The sequence below is a fragment of the Chlorocebus sabaeus genome, chromosome 9, assembly GCF_047675955.1.
Source record: "Chlorocebus sabaeus isolate Y175 chromosome 9, mChlSab1.0.hap1, whole genome shotgun sequence".
Classification (NCBI taxonomy): Eukaryota; Metazoa; Chordata; class Mammalia; order Primates; family Cercopithecidae; genus Chlorocebus; species Chlorocebus sabaeus.
The window spans coordinates 105,850,922-105,875,457 of record NC_132912.1 but is presented as its reverse complement, the minus strand read 5'-3'; the positions used below and the strand labels follow the sequence as shown (position 1 = coordinate 105,875,457).

General features: G+C 44.6%; 1 protein-coding gene across 3 annotated transcripts in view; it reads right to left on the bottom strand.

The window, feature by feature from the left end:
• The window catches only part of CNNM2 (cyclin and CBS domain divalent metal cation transport mediator 2), a 172,041-nt gene that overhangs the window by 6,950 nt on the left and 140,555 nt on the right, over positions 1 to 24,536 (bottom strand). Inside the window, exons 3-7 of one of the 3 annotated variants that reach the window (XM_007963996.3) lie at positions 22,785 to 22,922; positions 20,305 to 20,474; positions 7,206 to 7,299; positions 4,120 to 4,185; positions 158 to 342 (exon numbers count right to left, since the gene is read on the bottom strand). In XM_007963996.3, coding sequence (XP_007962187.1) covers positions 158 to 342; positions 4,120 to 4,185; positions 7,206 to 7,299; positions 20,305 to 20,474; positions 22,785 to 22,922 — 653 coding nt within the window. The other 2 variants (XM_007963997.3, XM_073019307.1) reach the window with 2 other exon arrangements.

The window sequence follows — 24,536 nt, the reverse complement described above, 5'->3', positions numbered from 1 at the left end:
CAGATGAAGACAGGGTTTGTAGTTGAGAATGGAAGGCAGGGCACCACAGAGTGACAAAGGGAGAGCTCCGAGGAGGGCAAGGGGCAAAACAGACAATTTGCCAGGGAAGTTGACACGTAACTGCCAGGTCCAGCCATGCTGCACTCACGTCTCTCACCTTAACAAACTGTAGATCCGAAAGGGCTCGCACCGAGTAATCGGGGATATAGACTTGGAGGAGCGAAGAATTGAGCTGGTTATTGCTGCTCCCCAGTGTTGGTGTGACGGCGTCAATCCGGTCGCTTCGACTGAGGGAGTCTGAGTGATTCAAGCCACATGGGCGAGGAGGGGACTTATTTTCACCTGGAAAAGGAGGGAAAAATCCAACTGTTTAAGTGAAGTAGATACAGCCAATAAAACCAGCTCTTTATTTTCCAAAATAAAAAATACTAAACGCCACACAAGCCCAGCCAACTGATTCCAGATATCTCGGCCGCACAGTACGCCAGAGGGTCTCCTACATATGGCAGACTCGTGGGCTTCCCTGTACCAGCAGAATATGCCCATCTCAGCTGCTTGGCCCTGTGTATGTGACAGACACAATCCTCCCACGTCTCTAACAGCAAAGACCCTGCACTGTGCCTTCGTGAGGAACGTTCCTGGGTGCTGTGAGATGCTCAGGTGAGGACAGGCCAAGGCCCAACATGCAGAAGCTGCTTGGTATCAAACGCAGGCCACAAGAGGACAGCACTTCATTATTTTGCCGGAAGTAAAAACAAGGGACTCTTGAGAATATTAAATCAGTAGGTATTATAAAGGGATCAAAATACTTGTCTGCTCATACCATACCCTCTAGCCGAACCTATTATCTTCATCTCTGACCCCATTAAAATCCCCCATCAGGTAGCCCGAGGATGTCTCAGGAATTTAAGAACACTAGAAGACACCAAACCCAAACCCCTAACGAGTGTTTGCATAAGTTATCTTGGGCGCTATAGTCTTCAGTGAGGTTTTGTAGCATCCCTCCCTTAAAACACAGTGGAAGGCGCTCCAGTCTGGGTGTTGTTGCTCTTAAAGGGAAGTTCACTGTGGCTTCTAATAGAAATGTCATTAAAAAATGCCCCTTCACCAAGGCTTCTTTCACTTTTTACTTTTCTAACCAACTATTGCAGATAGGAAATGCGTGCCCACCCTGGCCAGGTCTTGAATTGCATCCTATCACAGGACTGGAGGGGACCAATTCTCCCATCTGACGCTTGGCTCCTCTTTGCAATGTGTCCTTCGGAGGAGCTGGTCCTTGGCTGCACCTGCCCTCTGGCTATCGGGAAAGTTTGTCATCGCGCCCACCAAAACGTGCCTCCCTAACTTCAAATGATAGCCTCGCTTCCTCTGTGTGGAGCTTTAGTGCCTTTTCTTCCTCTGCTATTCAAAATAGCCCTTAGATAGGTGGAGAGAGTGATGGTCTACTTAAGTCTCTTCTGCAGGATAAATCCTGCAGCTGTTCATCTCACCCCATCGCTGTCTTAAAACAGGACACTCAGAACAAAACATAAGTACTCCAAGAATCTCCGGTGATGAGTTCGCTTTCTCCTAATTTTTTTTTTTTTTTTTTGAGACAGGGTCTTGCTTTGTCACCCAGGCTGGAATGCAGTAGTGTGATCTTGGCTCACTGTAGCCTCAACCTCCTGGGCTCAGGGGATTCTCCTGCCTCAGCCTCCTGAGTAGCTGGGACTATAGGTGTGTGCCACCATGCCCAGCTAATTTTTACATTTTTGGTAGAGATGGAGTTTTGCCATGTTGCCCAGCCTCATCTTGAACTCCTGAGCTCAAGTGATCTGGCTGCCTCAGCCTCCCAAAGTGCTGGGATTATAGGCGTGAGCCACTGCACCCAGTCACTTTCTCCTAAAATTTTTGTATCTTAACTCTCCCTCCAATTGTCAATTTATGAACTAATTTTCCATTGTTAGACAAATTAAATTCAGAGTGGCAGTTCCCCTTGTTTCCATTTCTATGAGAACAAGGCAAATTAACAATTTATCAGACTTTTATATTTAGCAGAATGGATCTTTGAATAGGTGACCCAATTTTGCTAAGTTTCAGATTCTTTATCTGTAAAACGTGGACCTTTTTTTTTTTTTTTGAGAGAGTCTCGCTCTTGTCACCCAGGCTGGAGTGCAGTGGTGCAATCTTGGCTCACTGTAACCTCTGCCTCCCAGGTTCAAGTGATTCTCTTGCCTCAGCCTCCTGAGTAGCTGGGATTATAGGCGTGTACCACCACGCCCAGTTAATTTTTGTATTTTTAGTAGAGACAGGGTTTCACTGTGTTGACTAAGCTGGTCTTGAACTCCTGACCTCAGGTGATCCACCCGCCTCAGCCTCCCAAAGTGCTGGGATTATAGGCGTGAGTGCCGTGCCCAGCCCTGGTACCCATCTTATAAGGTCTGACAAGGGTTAAAAATAAGATAATGTACAAAGTGCTAGTCTGACATCAGTAGAGTAGGTACCCCGTAAGTGAGCCTAGTTGGCATTTTCTATTCTTTCTTGTCAGCTTCCTCTCGGACCTTGCCACCATGCGCCCACCCCATGACCAAGCCTTTGCACATGCAGTGACTTCACGCAGGGTGACAGATTAGTCCGTTTTTTTGAAACGAGATCCTACTGTATCCCTGTGCTTTGGCCACTTATCTCATCACCATTTCTACAGACGCCTTTGAAACAGTTTGTGTTAACATTTGAAGGCTATAAAAACAAAACATTTCAAGGTACTTTGCTTGTCTGAGGTCTCCTGCAGTACTTTTGAGTCTCCTGTTCTCTCCTGAGGAGGATTTTAGGGCGATTTCTCTGATCTTCCAAAGCATCTAGACTCAGTCTGCTTCCTCTCACCCCACTGGCCTCTGTTTGTGTGAGTGGATCCTCTCCTTTGCCAAGAGCCTGCTGCCTGGCTCCATGGCCACCCTCTGGAGGAGCAGGCCCTGCCTTCCGGGTCCCCTTCCACAGCTCGACGGGCGCCAGTGCGAGCAGGGGTGCTGCAACCCTGAGCTTCAGCCCACTGCTCAGAGCCTCAAATGCCATCTTACTTAAAATAGTAATAATAAAGGTCCACATTCTTCATCTGAAGCCCTTGGGGGCCGAAGATGTTTGAATTCTGGAAGGTGATACAGTCTGTACACCCCATGTTACATACACCACCCAGTAATTCTGGGGCGGCCCTCGTCTGCAAACACATTAACTTTTGGTGAGACAGACGAGGATTCACAACAAGTAGAGCGAAAACCGTAGTGACTGACCCCCAGTTCAGGTCAGGTTTTGTGGCCAAATTTATGTTCCAAAGTTTTATGACAGTCTAGTAATTATGGAAAAAACTCTGAAGATAAATATAGGAAACTTGTGTTACCAACTAGGAAATCCCAGCAATTTTAATTAAAGACAGATTAAGCCTTTTCCCTTCTTTTTAATGGCTGGACGTATTAGCTAGGCCTGGCCACCCTCTCCTGCAGGGCAGTCGGCAGCAGCGGGATAGGAATGTGCTGGGTGTTCACTCCAAAACAAAGTCAGGTGGTGGGGAGCAGGGCCGCGTGCCTGGCGGACAGCAGAGGCGCTCGCGCTCCGCTCACACAGATGTGGGAAGAACCCAGGAGACAGGAATGTCGTGCACCTGTGTGGACGGGGTATTTTTCTTGCTTACCAAGAAGAGTTTACAGGTCTCAGGCCTTTGGCAAATGGGCTCTATAAAAGCGGCCTCAGGGTTTGAGGCCCTCAGGGCCTCTGCAAACTCCACACACCATGACTTGCTGAGGTCAGAATAAGAACCAAGAACAGTCCCCTACTGCTGACCTGAAAATTCAAGGTCAGCCGCGCGGGCAGGGAGCACTAACAATCCACGCCAGAGCAGCCCTCCCTTTCCATGCTTCGTGGCTACCGTGTGCATGGCGACTTTGCGGTGTTCTGGACTCTCTACCTGCTGTGGCTTATGCTTTCCTGGAGAGCTCGCTATAAAGTTACAGAACCTTAGAGCTTTAGCGCTCCAAGGAACACGAAAACAGCCTGTCCAGGTAAAGGGAGCAGACCCAGCCAGCCAGGCGTGATGGGGGGCGGGGGAGGCAATCGGGAGAATTACGGAAAGGAAGCATGCAGAATTACCTGGAGAACCTGCTGCTAACAACTCTGTTCTGCTGACAACAAAGGTACGAGACAGGGACAAAGGAACTGAAAAATGGAGAAAAACAGGGTGAGATCACATCAAAAGGCAAGAAAAGAGATCTCTGTAATCAAGGGACAGGAGGGATACTTGTTCTACCAATACAGTATGCGCATTCAGTTGCAGAAATGCAAGTCGGTATGGTATAGAAACAAAACAGCACACACTGCTTTCCAGGAAGAGGAAGACAGGGAGGCCAAGACCAGGAGAAATCCTACCCATGGGCTTGTTACTAACCATGAAATCTCTTAAGCCAATAATAACTAATTGGGGTTGATAGCTCAAAAGGTGCGACTCTTAAGGGCTTAAATCACTAGTAGCTGCGCAAAAGGGGAGCTCAATTAGTCAACTGCCCTAAGAACCTGACCCAAACTGCTGGTGCCTACACCCCAATAGTCACTCACTGCACAGCCTACAGCTTCTCATATGTGCAACTTTAGCTCATTTTAATTTTGACCTGAAGCTCTGAATTGTTAGGAATGCTTTCAAATTTCAAAATAGAGGAAAGTAAGTAAAGAACGCATACACAGATTTCCTGGGAAGGCAGACCAGAGTCAGCCTCATCACCGCTTCTCACCACCCCATCAGACTGAAAAGTCTCAGAACATGAAATGTTGAGCAGGAATCACGCCTCTGGGGCAGGCAGTTCTTAAGAACTGATTATTGCAGGCTTTCCCCAGACGGCGAACATCAATAAACAGAAACTTTACCTTGAGATGTCTACTAACTGTGCTTCTCAATGAATATACAAAATCCCAAATCTTAGCATAAAGTTAAGTAAAATACTAGGCTTTGGAATAGATAAGATGCCATTAATGAAATTTCCCCCGCTTTTTTATTTTGAGATGGAGTCTCACTCTGTCACCGGGGCTGGAGTAAAGTGGCATGCTCTGGGCACACTGCAACCTCCACCTCCCAGGCTCAAGCGATTCTCCTGCCTCAGCCTCCCAAGTAGCTGGGATTACAGGCATGTGCCACCACACCTGGCTAATTTCTGTATTTTTAGTAGAGATGGGGTTTCACCACATTGGCCAGGCTGGTCTCGAACTCCTGACCTCAAGTGATTTCCCCTTCCTTCTTAGCAGTTCCAGACTCAGAGGGCTGCTCACCACGTCCTCTTCTGAATGAGACTTGTCCTTCCATTAGAGTTCATTAGAAACTGGGCTGATATTTATGTTTCAGGAACCAATAATTGGTAGAAATGTACAACCCACTCCTAGTTTCTTTTCGAAGTCATCTTATAAATCTGGTTCTGCTCACCTGGGGCTAATTCGAGATCAGCTGCCAAAACTCGTCACAGTCATGGCACCTTTCTGCTATACCCACATTTCCCCTCTTGTTTTCAAGGGGAAAAGGCACTTGTGTGAGGATCACTGCATCCCAGTCTTCTAATAATCACATGAGCGGGTATCATTATATCCTCTTAAGGCGGAGACCAAGAGCCTCGCTCAACATCACACGACCTGCCTGTGATGTAGCTGAAGCTATAACCCAGGTCTTCCCATGCCTAGGTAAGAGCCACCCCATCTCTGTCACTAAGCAGTGAAAACGAAGGTCACCTTCAAGTTTACGACAGAAACCTACTCATTAAGTAGGGTCAGACAGGCCCATGTTCACAATGCGTATGGGTGTTGGTCAGCAGTTGAGAGTGGGAACACTGTGCCCCCAGGACTCAAACACCTGCACCAGGATAGTGAGAAGGGGTGTTTGGGACAGAGGAAGTTTAGAAATGCGATAGAATTCTTGATGTCTCAGTGACTTTCTAACCAAAACATCTTTGGGTTCCTCAGACTATTGGGTAGAGCAGTCGATGAAGACCAACGTCACAAAAACTTCCCTTTGAAGCCTGGCTTTCAGGAATTCTTTTAAAATGGGTTATTTTTAGGTTTGAGGTTTGTAAATGAGGTTTCCTAAAACTGCACATCATTTGGTGTTTTTGCCACAAGGTGGCACTCCAGCACCTCTGTCGACCTGCCCGACCTGTTTGGGCTGCCTAAGGTATTAATAGCAAGTGTGTACACTCTGCCAAGCAGTGCCATCCCCAGCGGCCAGCAAGCCACGAGGTATCTGTGTTCATGTCTGAGGGAACATCTGGCTGGCTGGCATCTTGGAATCTTGTGCTCAGAGAACTTCGTCAATCCCATGGCCATTCACCCTTAACTGGCTGACTCAACTGGCCAGTTCTCCAGACAAGAGCCGGCCACCACAGGCAGTCAGTATATAGGAACAACCTCATTCATCCTCAGAAACATGCAAATTAAGACCTCCCAAATTGCTAACATTTAACAGACTCAACAATATCAAGTGCTGGATACAGAGCAACCGGAATTCACACAGCACAGGTTGGGGGTAAGCGGGTACATTAGAGCTGAATCCAGAGGCACACCCTCTGACCCGTAGTGCCAGTCCCAGGTGCACACCCAGCAGAAATGGACAAACACATTCACCCAAAGACATGTACAAGAATGTTCAAAGCCACATATTCACAGTAGCCCCAGACAGGACTACCCCAATGTCTATCAGCAATGAAAGGACACGTGCACTGCTGTGTATTCATATAGTGGCATACTAGACACAGCAAGAGGAAATAAGAGTGTGATCACATACAGCAACAGAGGTGACGTGACAAGCATGACACTGAGAGAAAGGAGCCAGCCTCTGTGTAACACACACAGTGTCTCCATTTATGCAAACTTCAAAAGCAGGCAAAATTAGGCTAACTGAGAAGTCAAGACAGCAGTTACTCTGGGGGACCAGTGACTACAAGGGAGTGCGATGGGAGTTCTGTAAGGCTGGTAAAGTCCTCTCTCTCGATCTGGGTGCCGCTTTACACATGTGTTCAGTTTGTGAGAATTCATGGAGGTGTATACTTAGGATCTGTGCAGATTTTCTGCATATATGATATACTTCAAAAAAAAGTTCAAAAAGGAAATGAATGGGTCAGCTGGCAGATAGAGAAAGATGACAGGATAGGGGCCTTACTTCCTAACGTGTGGCCCTGCCCTATGCGGCTGAGAACCAAACGTACCTGGAGAGGCTGTCAGGGCCATCACGCCGTAGTATGAGAAGGCGCTCGCTTCAAACTTCATACCTTCTTTCCCAGCTTCCACTTCCACTTTCCCCTGTGGAGAGAAAAGGCAGGTATTTTCAGTCCAGTTGCAAGAGCCTATTGGCACACTCTGTACAATATTTGGTCCTTCCTTAGATTTTTGTCGAATTTCCTTTCCCAACACTATTGAGGGAGTAAAGCTTCAGCTCATCTTTCCCACTGAGAGGAGGTGTCTCATTCGTTTTAAATATGAAAACTGGATTTGGCTGATTGTGCAGAGGTGACAGTGTAAATATGATGTTTATTTTTAAAATAATTTTTATATTAAAAACTTAAAATACAATGTTCTTTGTGGAGAAAGATCTATGTTACCTAGGTTGGTTTTGAATTCTTGAGCTCCAGTAATCCTGTCTCACTTCTCGGCCTCCCAAAGTGCTCCCCAAGGGATTACAGGCGTGAACCACTGTGCCTGGCCTGTAATGTTTACTTTCTGTGAGTCCACTTAGTATCTTCCCAGTATCTGTAGTTCTTGGATTCTTCAGGCCTCCAGCTATGAAAAGATGGCACTCTTGCTCCATCAGTGGGACCGAGCACCAAGACGATGCTGGGCGATGGCTGTCCAAGGAGCCAGAGCTGGGGCTGAATCAGGGTCAAAGGCCGACATGGTTTGTGGCCATGGAACAGAGAGGAATAACCTGGGTAGAACCCACTCTCGTCTCACAAGCACGGTGTTCTGACCACTGAACAGACCCCTCGCAGGCTGGTAACTTGCTGTCTACACTCCTGGAGGCACTTAAGCTCCAGGGGATTTTTCTCCTGTCTTGGAAAAGCACTTTGAAGAAAGTCTCCTTCCGTTACAACAAAGTTCCCCTCTCCTCCCCCTAAGATTTTCCCTTTTCTTCACTTTCGCTAACTTGTCTACAACTTCTCGTTTACCTTGATGGGTTCTTTTGGGACAGTGTCTTATTCATCCCTGGAACCCTAGGGTCCACTATAATCCCTGCATGGTAGGTGTTCGCTGTGTTTTCTGGGCTACTGAAATGCTCTCATAAGTCAGTTTCACTTTTAGATTTTCAGGCTAAGGGTCAGAAATGCTCTTGTTCCCATTACTACAACTGTGTGAGGCATCCTTTACAATGGGTGAACAAAAATTAAGATGCCATGTATTGAAAAGGAATTGTGCTAACACATCAGTGTTTTATGAATTCATTTAATGCGCACAACTCAACGCAGCAGACAAATCACTCCCCTCCCACAAATCAAGGGAGGGGGATCAGCAAGATTTAGTAAAGAACAAGCTCTTCATCAGGGTGCTAGGAGGCTGGGAGCAGTGGTTCATACCCATAATCTCAGCACTTTGGGAGACCGAGACGGGCAGATTGCTTGAGTCCAGGAGTTCAATATCAGCCTGGGCAACACAGCAAGACCCCATCTCTACAAAAAATACAAAAATTAGCCAGGTATGGTGGCGTGCACCTGTAGTCTCAGCTACTTGGGAGGATTACTTGAACCTGTGAGGCAGTGAGTCGTGATTGTGCCACTGCACTCTAGCACGGGCCACAGAATGAGACCCTGTCTCAAAAAAAAAAAAAAAAAAAAAAAAAAAGGTGCTATGCCACCTGATGCAAACTATTATTTTATATTAAGTTTCCAATTACGAAAGCTCTTTCTTGGGCCATTTCTTCAGAAGATGAACTACTGCCTTTCAGGTTTTCATGTTCAACAGAAGTGACAGTTCACTAGTCCCTAGCCAATTATCTTGCTGTATAAACTTATAACTCTACCCACGATATAAAATCCACCTGCAAATGGGCAGGTAATGAAAACCCTCCCCACACGGGCAGGGCCCTACAGGTGACACTGTGGAGTCGGAGATGACAGCTGTCATCCCCCACAGGCTGACCATGCAGCAGGGACAGGTGAGCACATGAGAAGCAATGGCCCACAACATGGCACACAAGAGCTCAGCATGAGGAAAAAGACATTGGGAACAGAAGCTCCCAGAAAAATCTTACTTCTTGTTCTTACATAAAGACAAATCACACACAGGAAGGAAAAGCTGTGGATGACCAAGAGAAGGAGACAGCACAGGGGAGGCCCAGGGCGTCAGCAGCGGCCGGCCAGGCTCTGGATTTGCAGGGAGGAGTGAGGGCAGGTCTGGAAGGCAGCTGGGTGAGCAGATCCCCAGGTGATGGGTGGCGTGGTTGGGTCCCGGGTGGAGGAACAGAGTTTGCTTCCGCGAGGGTGGCGGCCACAGGCCTGAGGAGGGAGTGCAGTAGAGAAGCTATTGATAAGGGATTCAGAGAAGCCATCAGGGAGACAGGAGTATAGGAACCAGAGGCCCATCGGGAGTGGCTGAGGAACACGGACACCACGAGTGGGAGAAAGAAGGTCTAGAGAGAGGTCAGGGCTGGAGACATGGACCTGAGACAGGAAAAGGACTGAAGCGTGGCCCACAACTGAGAGCAGGAGGGAAAACTGAAACCGTAACAGGACCACGGCAGAGCCTGACAAGGGAGGCCCAGAGAGCAGCACCATGGCAGAAGAGCAGGGGACAGGAGAATTCCAGGGGCAAGGACGGTCAGGGCCTCAGGTGCTCAAGGCCGCCAGGGAGCAGCATCACTGACCACAGGCCGCTGGGGGCTGCAGGAGGCTTTCCTACCCCACAGAGGATTCAGTGGGGGCACGGTGGTCCCAGCAGGAGAGGGACAGGCAGCAGGACGTCCCCATCTGTGGGACCACAGGAAGGCTGTTGAAAATTCGGGACTCTGGGTGCTGGGGAAGTCCCTGAAGTAGGGTCCCTTCAGAGAGGAGGGGAGGAACAAGGTTCAGAGATAGCAACAAACACAGGAGTGGCTGCGGTACGTGTCTCCCCAATTCTGTGTCCATCTCTTCCTGAACTGACACTTATGTGCTGGCTGCAAATGTCTGCTTTGTAGTTTGTAACCTCAAGAGTGGCTGCGTGACCAGCTCTGAGGCTGACCCTCCGTGCAGGAAATCGGGAGGAAGGGTCAAATGCAGTGGAGCCTCATGGTGACTTCCATTCCTGGGGGTCTCCAGTTACCTGGAGCATTTGTTGTACAAGTTACAGGGGCTTTTGTGTTGTGTCCCTGCAGAGAGATGTCAGGTCACTATTCTTTGGAGATAAACTGTCAGGCCCAGTAGGGCTGGCACTACCAAAACATGACTACAAAACAGAAAACCATGCATCTTTTTTCCTCTCTATTTAATCCATAGGTTCACACCATCTGTCTCTTGGAAGTGTGCAGTGGTTCCACGCTGAGGCATGAAGCTCTGCCTTGCACACTCGAAGCAGAGATTCCCAAATTACTGACTGGCTCTGGCCCTCGGGCATTCTCATTTAATGATATAGGTGAATCTGAGCATGAGGATTTTATTTAAAAAGCTCTCCAGGTGATTCTAGCAAGCCACAAACTTTGGGAATCATTGCTTTAAGGCTCTGTCTGTGAAGAGTGGCCCCAGACCTGGAAACTGTGTGCCTGGCCTCTCAAGGGACTCCCTCAAAGGCAGTGTAGCTGAGTCGGCTGATTAAGCAACGGCAGCTGCAAGACTCAAAACTCCAGACCACTGCCATTCCAGTTGATGCTTCCTCTGTCCTTCCAGACAGGATCCCAGGCAGGGGAGGATCTGCCATCTTCCCTCTGGACTCCATCTAGTCGAGATCCACTGGTACAGGGTGGATACGCTAGCTCAGTGCATTCCTAGACATTTCCATCCTAATGGCCAGTAAGACGCACCTCTACAAACACAGATACAGGGAAAGACATGGGGTTGCCAAATTTGTTTTTCATAAAGATGGTTTTAAAATTTATTTTTTCAGACAGGGTCTTGCTCTGTCACCCAGGCTGGAGTGCAGTGGTGCAATCATGGCTCACTGCACCTGCGGTAAGAATCCTGCAGCCTTGAACTCTAGAGCTCAAGCAATGCTTACAACTCAGCCTCCTGAGCAGCTGGCACTACAGGCATGCACCACCATGCCCAAATAATTTTTTCTATTTTTTTCATAGAGACAGGGTCTCACTATGTTTCTCAGGCTGGTCTTGAACTCCTGGCTGATCCTCCCTCCTCAGTCTTCCAAAGTATTGGGATTATAGGCATGAGCCACCGTGCCTGGGCAAAATAAAGGTATTTGTTTAAAAAAAACACAACTATTGCCAGGCACAGTGGCTCACACCTGTAATCCCAGTTACTGGGGTGGCTGAGGCAGGAGGATTGCTTGAGGTCAGGAGCTCAAGACCAGCCTGGGCGAAATAGTGAGGCACTGTCTCAGAAAACAAAAAACAAAAAACAAAAAACAAAAAAACCCAAAACCCAGCTATCTACTGTTACCATCATTTCATAAAAGACCAGACATTTAACCCCTCAAATTTAGAAAATATATCATTTCAGAGTAACAGGTCTTCAAACTGAATATACATAGCTTTATGAAAAGCTCATTGCAACTGCATTTTTCTCATTCTGCCTCAAATTGACAAAAACTTTGTTAAAAATATATCAGCACTTAGGAAGAGTTATCACATTAGAGTAATTTTACTTCATAAAAAGTTGCAATAGATTAAAGGGTACCTGCAGCTCTTTCAGTTCTATAACAGCATTCTATGACTCTACAATTCCAAGAGTTTTCGAACCTGCCCACCCTCTGCATCCCTCTCTATAGGATTTAAACTTTTCTGGCAGGCAAGTTTTAAAAACATCCGGTAAACATATCTTATTCATTTACGTGTTAGTGGTTCCAAAAAACAATCATTTTCAAATAACCTTACCAGTATACAAATTAGGGCCCAGGAGGAGATGGCTTACCTGGCTTGAGATTAATTAGGTATCTTTTCAGATAACAGCTTTTTCCATATAAGGAAGCTACATATTGATTTTACTTTTGAAACATTTGTAAGTTTACTCTAGTCAAGCGTATCACCAAAAAAAACCAGGACAGGACATGATGAATTCCAAGAATTCCCAGAGGGAAGTAGGGCTTCATGCTTATAAACTGACGAACTTGGAAGAAGGCCTCACTGGACCAGCAAAGTTGGCTTCCTGAGTAAAGCATCTCTCACAGCATCCTGCCCTTCTTTGGACAAAGGTATCAGATAACCTCTTCTCAAAGTTTCTAAGTGTCCACAACCTACTCAACAGCCCGTGCCACGCCTGGCTTCAAAGTGGAATCCTAAGCTTCCCTAGCCAGCGTGGGCCCAACCACACTGGTGCAAATAGTGCCAACCAGAGGATCAGTGCATGCGGCTCCGAGGTGGGACTTCCCCATGTGCCACATGCTGAGTGGCCACCTGGTCTCCCGCTCACTGTCTTGTTTTTCAAATCGCCATCACAAAGTATTCAGGGGGGCCTGACTCCTGAAAGGAGGTGATGAGATGCCAGGGGCACAGAGACTGGGTTGTATTAACCGAGAGGGGTGGCAGCACCCAAAGATGCCCACTCAAAGCCTGGGGAGACCTGGTGCCCCAACACTCTCTAGCAATGCTTTCAATCTGGAGGCCTGTGATGGAATGGCCAGACTCAGCAAGTTTGCTAAATTTACTTTTCAAAATGTTGATAGTTAAAATTAATCTAGACACATTTTGGACCATGTGACTGACCATTTTCCAATCAAGTGCTACCACCAGATGTGAGTGCCAGCAGCCACCTTGGCCACTCTGGTGCCACGTGGTATTACTTGGAGCATCACAGCTAAGCCTTGCCACTGTCAACTGGGAGCTTGCTGGTAACGCAGCATCTCAGACTCCACCCCAGACCTACGGAAGCATTCATTTCGTACTGAAGGATCTGCAGTTCAACAAGACCCACAGGTGAATCCTCTGCACATTAAACTGTGAGAAGCACTAAGCTAATGAGTAGGAAACAGAGTGGGATTTAACAGGGAAGTAATTCAGTCACACCCAGTGGAGGCCAAATTATAGCACAACACACCATAGAAACATTCAAAGTAGCTCAGATTTGGCAAAGGGCTGGAGGGTGCGGTCATCTTGGACACACAAAGGCCCAGGTGTGCTGACTGCAAGGGAGCTTGCACTGCAGCAGCCCTCCACAGCCCTGGGACGGGGCCCTTCCGGATCAGCCAAATATCACCTACACATTGAGAGTTTATTCATTTAATAGTTTTGTTTATAGTTCTATATGAGAGTTCTAAAGCAAAGGGAGCTTATACCTAGTCAATTTTACATTGATATATACTTAAGTAGTACAATTTTAAAAGTTTCAATGCTGGGTGTCCAAGTAAAATGGGTGTGTTATCTGTGCTTGACTCAAGATTGAGGATCCGTTACTGCACTGGGGTACACAGACCATGCAACTTAAAAACCCATGAGGAGGTTGCTATTAAAAGCTTAAATTCTCCTTCCCATATCAGGTGAAGGGTGAAGGCATACTAAGCACTGTCAAGGGCTGTACAAATCTAAGATGCCACCTGCCATCTCCACAAGAGGACGACCCCTGTTTATAGGGAAAAGTCCCTTTTGAATCCATGTCAGATGCTCTAAAAAAAGAGTGTGGATGGGCCAGGCACAGTGGCTCCCACCTGTAATCCCAGCACTTTGGGAGGCCGAGAGAGGCAGATCATGAAGTCAAGAGATCGACACCATCCTGGCCAACATGGAAAAACCCCATCTCCACTAAAATACAAAATTAGCCAGGCATGGTGGTGCATGCCTGTAATCCCAGCTACTCGGGAGGCTGAGGCAGGAGAATCGTTTGAACCAGGCAGGGAGTCAGAGGTTGCAGTGAGCCGAAATCGCGCCACTGCATTCCAACCTGGCGACAGAGCAAGACTCCATCTCAAAAAAAAAAAAAAGTGTGGATGAAGTGGGAGGCAGGCAGAAGGAATGAGGCACAGGGAAAGAGGGAGAGGGAAGGAGGAACATTAATTTAGGGCATGAAACCAATAAAAAAAATTAACTCCGGGGGGGGGGGTGGAAGTATTCCTTTCTGTAGGTTATGTAATGGCAAATAAAACAGGTATTCCTTTTGTTTTCCTTATGTTTTCACGTATTTCTTAGTTATTCTTTATGTTTCCTAAATTATAATCTGGTTTTGTGCTGTGGAAGAGCAATCATACTATTTTTTATTAGCTCATTTAGACATTTTACTCCCCAAAGAACCAACAAATCCTCACCAACTGCATAAATTATACAATGATCCATTACTTTTTTTTTTTTTTTAAGACGGAGTTTCCCTCTGTCACCCAGGCTAGAGTGTAGTGACATGATCTTGGCTCACTGCAACCTCAGCCTCCCAGGTTCAAGCGATCCTCCTGTTTCAGCCTCCCAAGTAGCTGGGACTACAGGCATGCACCACCATGCCTGGCTTTTTTTTGTATTTCTAGTAGAGATAGGGTTTCACCACACTGGCCAGTCTGACCTCAAGTGATCCACCTGCCTCAGCCTCCCAAAGTGCTGGGATTAACAGGTGTGAGCCGTCACGCCCAGCCTATTACTCTACTTTTATTAGGAAAATGGTTCATAACAGTTATAATCACTGTGAACACACTATTTTTTTACTTTACATTTTTGCACATGCTTTCCACTTCTTCCATTACTACATAGTGATCCCTCATATTATCATCTCACTTTAATTAGTTAGATATGAACTGAGCTGGGTATAGTGGCTTACGCCTGTAACCCCAGCACTTTGGAGGCCAAGGTGGGCGGATCACGAGGTCAAGAGTTTGAGACCAGCCTGACCAACATAGTGAAACCCTGTCTCCACTAAAAATACAAAAATTAGCTGGGCGTAGTGGCACATGCCTGTAATCCCAGCTACTTGGGAAGCTGGGGCAGGAGAATCGCTTGAACCCAGGAGGCGGAGGTTGCAGTAAGCTGAGATTGCACCACTGCATTCCAGCCTAGGCAACAGGGCGAGACTCCGTCTCAAAAAAAAAAAAAAAAAAAAAAAAAGATATGAACTGTTTCTACTATTTTATAGTTAATAGATTTGCTATAAATATATTTGCATAGATACCTTTGTAAAGCAATGATTTATTTAGATGGGAGGCTGCCAGTTTAGGATATGATTTATTGTACTTTTTCTTTTTTGTCCACCATTCACAGTTAAAAATGTGAAGGGATGGGGTATCTGTCTTCTAAAATCAGTAATAGATGCTTAACTTTGTCAACTGTCTTTCTGACATCTACTGATATAAATCAGAATTTTTTTGGTTTTGTTGTTCTTAAACTGGCACTGCATTCCTAAAACAAATCCAGTTCAGTCGCAGCCACAAGTCAGTAACCCTGGGTGTGTGTTGCTATCTGCTACCATTTTATTTAGAAATTATATATCAATGTTGACAAGTGAGATTGGCCTGTATTATCAGATCTTAGGATTTAGGATTAAGCCCATATCACCCTTAAAGAATGCAATTGACTATCATGCCATCTTGTTCTACAATATAGAAATTGTGAGTTTTTTGAAGATTGAATATTTTTTCTAGCAAATCCTTTTATTCTAGCTGCTTTTATGGGGGAGGAGAGAACTTTTTTTTTTTATCTTTTATCACATCAATTATGCCAATAGAAGACTGACTTCGTTGACATTTTTAAAGAGCCAAATCTTGATTGTAGTTATGGGTTATAAGGCATTTCCGATTTTAAATAATAATAATAATTATTATTATTATTATTATATATTTTTTGAGAGAGAGTCTCACTCTGTTGCCCAGGCTGGAGCACAATGGCGTGATCTTGGCTCACTGCAACCTCTGCCTTCTGGGTTCAAGTGATTTTTGGGCCTCAGCTTCCTGAGTAGCTGGGACCACAGGCTCATGCCAACACATCCAGCTAATTTTTGCATTTTTAGTAGAGATGGGGTTTCACCATGTTTGCCAGGCTGGTGTCAAATTCCTGACCTCAAGTGATCCGCCTGCCTCAGCCTCCCAAAGTGCTGGGATTACAGGCGTGAGCCACCACGCCTGGCCAGTTTATTTAACAATCTTTACTAATTTGTTATTTTTTAGTTTGCTGCTTTACTCTTTTTTCACATAATTATAGTTGTCTATTTTCTTTTTAAGTACTTACAGGAATAAGATTTCTTAAAACTGACAGACCACCTATATGGTATTTACATTATTTAAAAATAGACTTTTATGGTAATACTATATATATTTTATTATATTCTATATGTTTTCTCTAACTCAGTTGCTATTTAAGACTTTTATTTTGCCATTAGCTCTATTTTAAAATTACTTAAATAGTACATGCATGAGGTGAGAAAGTTAAACTATACAAGGAAGAAGGCAGTCTTCCTTCCACCCTATTTCCAGCCTTCCAAGTTGCCTCCTTAGAGAGACTCGCTGTTACCATTTTCTTGGGTAACCTTCTGAAGATAATTCATGTAGATGCATGTTTATTTCTTTTACAAAAATGAGAGGACATTATACACTGTGTTCTGTGTCTTGAATATAAGCCTATATAAAAGAATTTATCACAATTTTAACATGGCTTAGTATTTTTTAATATATGGCCTTTTCTTTAAATTTATCTTATTTTTTTGGAGATGGGGTCTCACTCTGTCCCTCAGGCTGGAGTGCAGTGGCACCATCTCGGCTCACTGCAACCTCTGCCTGCCAGGCTCAAGCGATTCTCCCACCTCAGCCTCCCGAGTAGCAGTCACCACTCCTAGCTAATGTTTGTATTTTTGTAGAGACAGGGTTTCACCATGTTGCCCAGGCTGGTCTTGAACTCCTGGACTCAAGTGATCCACCCAACTCAACCTCCCAAAGTTCTGGGATTACAGGCATGAGCCACCACACCCAGCACTTTTATGTATTTTTTATTTCTAATTTTATTTCATTATGATCGATTCAGGTAGTTTTATGAAATTTCTTTTTGTATTTACTAGCATGTACACTGTAACATGATAAATGATCAATTTTATGAGTCACATAGCTTTTTTATTGAGACATTCTCACTCTTTCACCCAGGCTGGAGTACAGTGGCACCATCATAGCTCACTGCAGCCTCGAACACCTGGGCTTAAGCAATCCTGCCTCAGCCTCCTGAGCAGCTGGGACTGTAGGCACAGGTCACCAAGCCCGGCTAATTTTTAAAAACATTTTTGTAGAGAAGGGGATCTTGCTCTGTAGCCCAGGCTGATGTCAAACTTCTGGCCTTAAACGATCCTCAAACGATCCTCCTATCTTGACCTCCCAAAGTGCTGGTATTATAGATATGAGCCACCATACCCAGCCCACATAATCAAGAGAAATATACTTTCAAAAAAGCTTATGTTTAATTTTCTCTAAATCTGTTAATTCTATTTTACAAGTTATTCAGTTTAAAACTGACTTTTTTCAGTATGCCTGATCTTTTATGATGGTGTAAAAAACACTTCCACCAAAATTATGTTCCTATTTCTACTTACATATGTATTTTGTTATTTAAAGTATGTAGAGCCAATAAAGTTTTTTCCATGATTTACTGTGCTTTTAACTGTCTTTTTTGCTTCTGAAATGCATTTTAGTGTAAAGATCTACTTTTTCAGATAACTTGAAGTTTTGGCTTTTTTATGCATATGTAGTGGGAGGTATATACATGGTAACTTACAAAATAGTCTTGTTTACTTAGGTCATTTTCCTTGAATAATTTGGAATTTATCTTATCTAGGACCTAAACTAAAAAATGATGTGTTTCTATTTACAGTTATATTCCCATCAATTACTTAAAGGGTTTTTTCCTGAAGGGAGAGCATCTCACCAGCACTGAGGCCAGGAAGGGGAAGGCAGATATTACTGCTTCCTTCTTATTTAGTGCTCTTGAAATGCAGCGGAGGCCAGACACGGTGGCTCATGCCTGTAATCCCAGTGCTTTGGGAGGTCGAGGCGGGTGGATCACTTGAGGTCAGGAGTTCAAGACCAGCCTGGCCAACAAGGTGAAACCCCATCTCGACTAAAAATACAAAAATTAGCCAGGTGTGGTGGAGCATGCCTGTAATCCCAACTACTTGGGAGCTTGAGGCAGGAGAATTGCTTAAATTTGGGAAGCGGAGGTTGCAGTGAGCCTAGATCACACCATCGCACTCTAGCCTGGGTGACAGAGCGAGATTCTATCTCAAAAAAAATAAAAAAATAAAAAATAAAAATGAAAAATAGTGGAACATGCTCCCTAAAGTGGCAGGAACTTCCAGTGCTGGCTCAGTGACATATTATGTAGAATACACTTTGTAATGATGACAACTATGCCAGATTGACCAAAACTGTGAGGGTGTTTCATTTTGCTCTTCTCTTCGTACCTTAGATAATTGTCTGTCTGCAAGATCATGTTTTTCACCAAACAACTCCGTAAGTCCTGTTCATCAAACATATACACACTACTTATAAAACCCCCATGGCATTATCAGCCTAACAGTTCAAAAAACTTGTCACCTTTCTATATGTATTTAACACAAATTGGTATACAAACACAGGTAAATATACATGTCTTATCAAAAATATCTTAAAAGATTTACTTGTAAACGGACAGAGATTATGAAGTCCCCTTTCCATAAGATTTTTAGACCCATGGCTTTCTTATATAGCAATAAAGCATTACTGAATCACAACTTCATAAACGCTAACTGTACAAAAGGAGACAACTGAAAACCACATCGTTTCTAATATTACCACTGAAATTCACAATGTCAATCTTCTAATTCCTCCTGTGACAGTCTTCAATGTATCCAGTTTCTTCAGGCTTAAGGAATATTCACATCTCACACTTATGAGAAACATGAATGTTTTATTCCCTTACCGCAGTAAATAAACTAAATTCCCAACAGTGCACTCAGAGTTTCAAGCTTATATATCTCCAGAGAGGAAAAAAAAAAAAAACAATTGAGGAAAACTAAATTTAGAAAATGAATCAGGGTACTAAATTAGTAAACTCACAAACAGAAGTTTCTAAGAAGGACTGTAAGAAAGTGACATGCAATTAGCTAACCCTCGGCATTTTCCTACTCCTCACTCCTGCTTCCAGACACCACAATGCTGCCCAAACACAGGGTCACATGAACACAACACTTTCCCAAGTTTGAATCTACACATTTGATTACATTAGCATTTTATCGACTAATATCCACTTTGGCCTCCATGCCAAGGATAGAGCTCTATTAAGTGAGACTGTGATAAAACAAGGACTCCTGTCAACCCACACCAAAGCCACTCAAAGGAAGTTCAGAATGAACTGACCTTCCCACCTCATCTACTGAATTATGTTACAGTGAGAAGGAATTAGCTACCCTGCTGTAAGAGGCTGTAATTATCCTATCAGTTCCTCTATAAAACAGTTTGGTTGGTAACCAGGAATAAAAACAGCAACAAATGGATTATTTTGATGGTGTTGATGGAAGAGATGCTAAGGTATCGCTAAGAAGCTGAAAAAACTTAAGTCCTAATGAAGGATGGAAAAAAGGATGGAAAAAGGACCAAAGAACCATGACACTTAAATTTCAAACACCCACTGAGATCTGGACATGTACTGGTAAACTCTCCCAAACTCTTCAAAAAATACTAACAATTGAATTCACCATTTTCATCGAACTCAATCACTAAGTGCATCCCCCCAACTTTTTTTTTTTTTTTTGAGACAGGGTTTTCTCTGTCACCCAGGCTAGAGTGCAGTGGTACAAACATGGCAACCTCCTGGGCTCAAGCAATCGCCCCGCCCACTGCCCCCTGTCTCAGCCTCCCAAGTAGCTGGGACCACAGGTGCATGCCACCACATCCAGCTCATTTTTAAATTTTTTGTAGTGACAGGGGTCTCACCATGTTGCCCAGGCTGGTCTTGAACTCCTGGCCTCAAGCAATCCTCCCACCTTGGCCTCTCAAAGTGATGGAATTATAGGTATGTGCCACTGCACCCAAAGTACCTTTTAGTATTGAAAATTAAAGTAACTATTGGCAATGCTTTAATTAGAATTACTTTACAGATATGAAAACAGGAAGATGAAATTATCCCATGTCTAAGGCTGCCCCCTATAGAAAGGGTTCAGTATGTACACGGCGACACCCATTCACTTACACCAAACTGAAAGATGGATACTCAGGGAGAGCAAACCACTATTGAATAATTCTTCTGACCTGCAGAATGAGAACGAAGTAGTCTACTGGCTTGTTGCGCTGGTAGAGGTAGTATTCAGGGGCTTTCTTGTTCTTCTCATCATACTTCAGTTCCTGGATGACATTGGGGTGCTTTAGCAGCCTTAGAAGGATCTTCTCTGACATCTGGGATGGGCTAAATGCTTCTACTTCTATAGATATAAACACAACCTGATATTACATTTCAAACGGAGGGAGAAAAATTATACTATTAATAGTAATTGAGGTGTTTAGATAAGAATACTTGGAATCAAAGTGATAGTATTTGGATGGATGAGGCTTCCGTTTGGTGATCCACTGGGGACAGATTACCTGGGAGAAATTAGAAAGTGCGGAATTCTCACGTTTTTTCCTATTACTTCTTTCCTTTTCAACCCGTCATGGACTTCAGTCCTCATAAAACTATACTAATTTGACTGACAGAAATGAAAATCAACCGCAAGCGGGCTCCTTGAGTGCGGGGGATGCCCCTCAACAAGCCATAACAGTCTGACTGTCGACCAACAGCCAAAGGAAGAAGCCAAGGTCAGGAGCATCGGGTGCGGTTAGTGCCAGCACACACACACGGGTGCCCCACATCTCCCTCTCCCACTCAACTACCCCGAGGAATGTGGGGAACAAAGAGGGCTGAGACTGGAAATAAGAGCAGGGCATGTGCACACATCAACATGCTAATTAAAAAAAAAGTAACGTTCAAAAGTATTTACAAAGATAGCAATTTTATTTAAAATACAAAAACAAAAATTACTGACTGAAGGGTGCTATCCTACAACTGGACTGTATGATATCTCAGAAGCAGAGTAGGAGATTTAGTTTTAGTTTTTTTTTTTTTTTTTTTTTTTTTTTTTGAGAAAGAGTCTCAATCTGTCACCCAGGCTGGAGTGCAGTGGCGCGATCTCGGCTCACTGCAACCGCCACCTCCCGGGTTCAAGTGATTCTTCTGCCTCAGCCTCCCATGTAAATGGGATTACAGGCGCCCACCACCATGCCTGGCTAATTTTTGTATTTTTAGTAGAGATAGGGTTTCATCATGTTGGCCAGACTGTCTCAAGCAATCAGCTTGCCTTGGCCTCCCCAAGAGCTGAGATTACAGGCAATGAGCCACCATGCCCAGCCTAGATGTTTAGTTTTAATTTGTGGTTCTTAAATGATGAGGAACGGTATTATCAAAACTAGAAAAAGAATAATAAGTGAAAGACATTGTCTGTTATTTTCTAATTATGTATTTATGAAAGCTGTAAGTTCTGTATTAACTTGACTTTTTTGTAATAAGACAGTCATTATAGGAATTTTAGAAAATACAGAAAAAGAAGAAAGTAAAAATTATCTATAAGCCAACCACTCAGATTACCATTCTGAGCAATTGAGTGAGCATTTCTTTCCAGTGCCATGCCTAGGCACGTGTGCTCATGTATCCATGTGTGTACACACAAAAACACAACTCTAATCTTAAAGTACACAGTTTTAGATTGTTTATCCCCACTTTGTATTAAGTTATGAATATTTTCTAATGTGATAAATATTACATTGAGCATTTCCAGGCTTCTGAGAACGCGACCTTAAAGAGTTACACAGCATTCCGTCAGGTGGTTGCGGCTAGCCTTCTTAAACATGGTTTAAGTCTACTGCATGCAGATGAAAGGCACTGGCTGCCTATCAGGGACACTGATGTCTTCTAAAGCCAATGGATGCTTTAGACTTTCTCACACTTCCCCTGGCCACCAGAGCTCAACCCTGGAGAGCATCTGGGGATGGGAGAAGGGTTGGTCAGTATCTTAAGTTCATTCAACGTTGACCTCTCTGGAGCAGTCAGTGCCGGCTGGGTTGGTGGTTTAAACAACATGAACGCTTGCCTCCTGAAATGGACTCGAGTTAATCTGATCTGAGGAGGGCATCAAGAAATCCATATCAAAGTTCTTAGAATTTGATTTCATTAAAACCATAAAAGATAAATATTTAATTGTGAAAACCTAGTTTTCTTCTTTGCAAATCACAGCCCCTGTGTTACCACTGATGTCCAACTGTGCTTCCAGGACAAGCTGAAGAGAGATTGGACTCAATTGTCCATCAAACAAGCTGGTGCCAGGCTGGCACCATCAGCCTGCTCCGCCAGCTGGCTCTCCCACAGACCTAGCTGGAAGGAGATGGCCTGGCCTACTGTTCACATGCAGTGTGGCACTAACATTCATCCTTACCTTTCAGACCAATTTTAAGTTACTGGTCCACCCCTGGTAAATGTCTCAGAGGGTTCATGCCGACACTGAACATAGGAGAGGAGAGAATTTAAAAAGAAAAAAACAAAACAAAACAAAAAAACAAAAAAACAAAAAACAAAACACAAAAGTGGCATTACTTATCACCCCATTTCCCAGTGTCCACCCCCAGCCCACCCCAGTCAGTGGTGGGTGAGAAACACACTCCAAGGTTGGTAGAGATCTCAAACTGTGATAAGCTGCACTTGCCTGTTGCTAGGAAACGGTGCATGGCCAGGAGGAGCTGTGGTGATATTTTAACCTTCATCTCGCTGTCTGTCTGCTTAAAGGCAGAAAAATCTTGCTTTCGTTCCCGGTGAGCTACTTTCTTTTTTGTTCTGTTGTCAGCTAAGGGAGGAATGAAAAGAGAAAAAAAAAAATAAGAAAATGCATCCCATGAGATCAGGGCTCTTTCTGAATGAAAAAGACAAAATATATTGGAAGGGCTGGACTGTATTTCCAGATGCAGGCGCTCTATGCACAGATGCCACAGGGAAGGAGGAAGGGAGGGCCAGATCCTCATCAACTCAGCACAGCAGCCTGGGCACCACGTAGTCCGCAGCGAGTGACCACAGGCAGCCTGATTAGTGAATGTACTTCAGGAAGGTCTGCAGAGGGCCCTTGTGAGCATAACATCAGGCAAATGCTGACAGAGCCTCTCACAGGACCCACAGAAGCATATAGCAACAGGGCGTGCAGCCTGGAGTGCACAGTCCACTGCTGCTCAATGTCACCATACTCCAGCAAAGGACTACCACTGTGTACACACAAGGGAGGAGTGTCCCTACCTGTAAGAGGCCCCTCACCTCTGCTGAAAGACAACACACAAACGAAAACCCCTTAAGAAACAAACAAGAATGCTTTCGCAGAGCAGTGTTTTAATAATATCTGTTTGCTTCACTGCTACTCCAGACCATGAGATCCTCAAGGTCAAGCAGATGTGAATGGGATCCGGACAGTGGTCCGTGAACTTCCTCTGAAAAGGTCCAGGGAGTCAATATTTTAGGCTCTGCGGGTCTACACAGTCTCCACACTGCTGTTTAGAAGGATGAAGGAGCATGGCTGTTTTCCAATCAAACTTTCTTTATGAACACTGCAATTTGAATTGCATATAATTTTTGCACGTCACAAAGTAATTGTTCTTTTTTTTTTTTTCTTTTCTTTTTTCTTTTCTTGAGATAGGTTCTTGCTTTATTGCCCAGGCTGGAGTGCAGCAGCACAATCGCAGCTCACAGCAGCCTCAACTCCAAGGCTCAAGTGATCCTCTCACCTCTGCCTCCCAAGTAGCTGGGACTGCAGGTGTTTGCCACCACGCCCAGCTAATTTTTAAATTTTTTGTAGAGACAGTCTCACTATGTTGCCCAGGCTGGTATTGAACTCCTGGGCTCAAGCAATCCTCCTGCCTCAGCCTCCCAAAGTGCTAGGATTACAGACACAAGCCACCATGCTGGCCATTTTGCAACAATTTTAAGATGTGAAAAGACATTCTTAGCTTGCAGGTCACACAGAAGCAGAGTACAGGCACTCATCGGCTGTGGTTTGCCAGCTCCTGACCTGGAAGGTACCTCCTGCAAAACCATCTTTTAAGTACTTTTCTGGACAAAGTAATGATCAAGAAAAAAAGAGCTTAAAGACAAGACCCCAATCGCTTGCTCCTTCCCAATAATTGAGTCACTGCATTATTGTTTCTTGCATGGAGCAAAACAGATTGATTACTAGGCTTTTCCTGAGAAGGCGATCACAACTTCTCCTTTTCGTCTGCCTCAATTCTTTTGAGAACTAGACAGCAGAAATCAACACAGAATTTAAAAATAATTCTAATGGCAACAGCTGTCACTCCCAATCTCTATCCAGATCAAGAATATACCTGAAATCGGCCAGGCACGGTGACTCACGCCTATAATCCCAGCACTTATGGGAGGCCGAGGCAGGTGGATCACTTGAGGTCAGGAGTTTGAGACC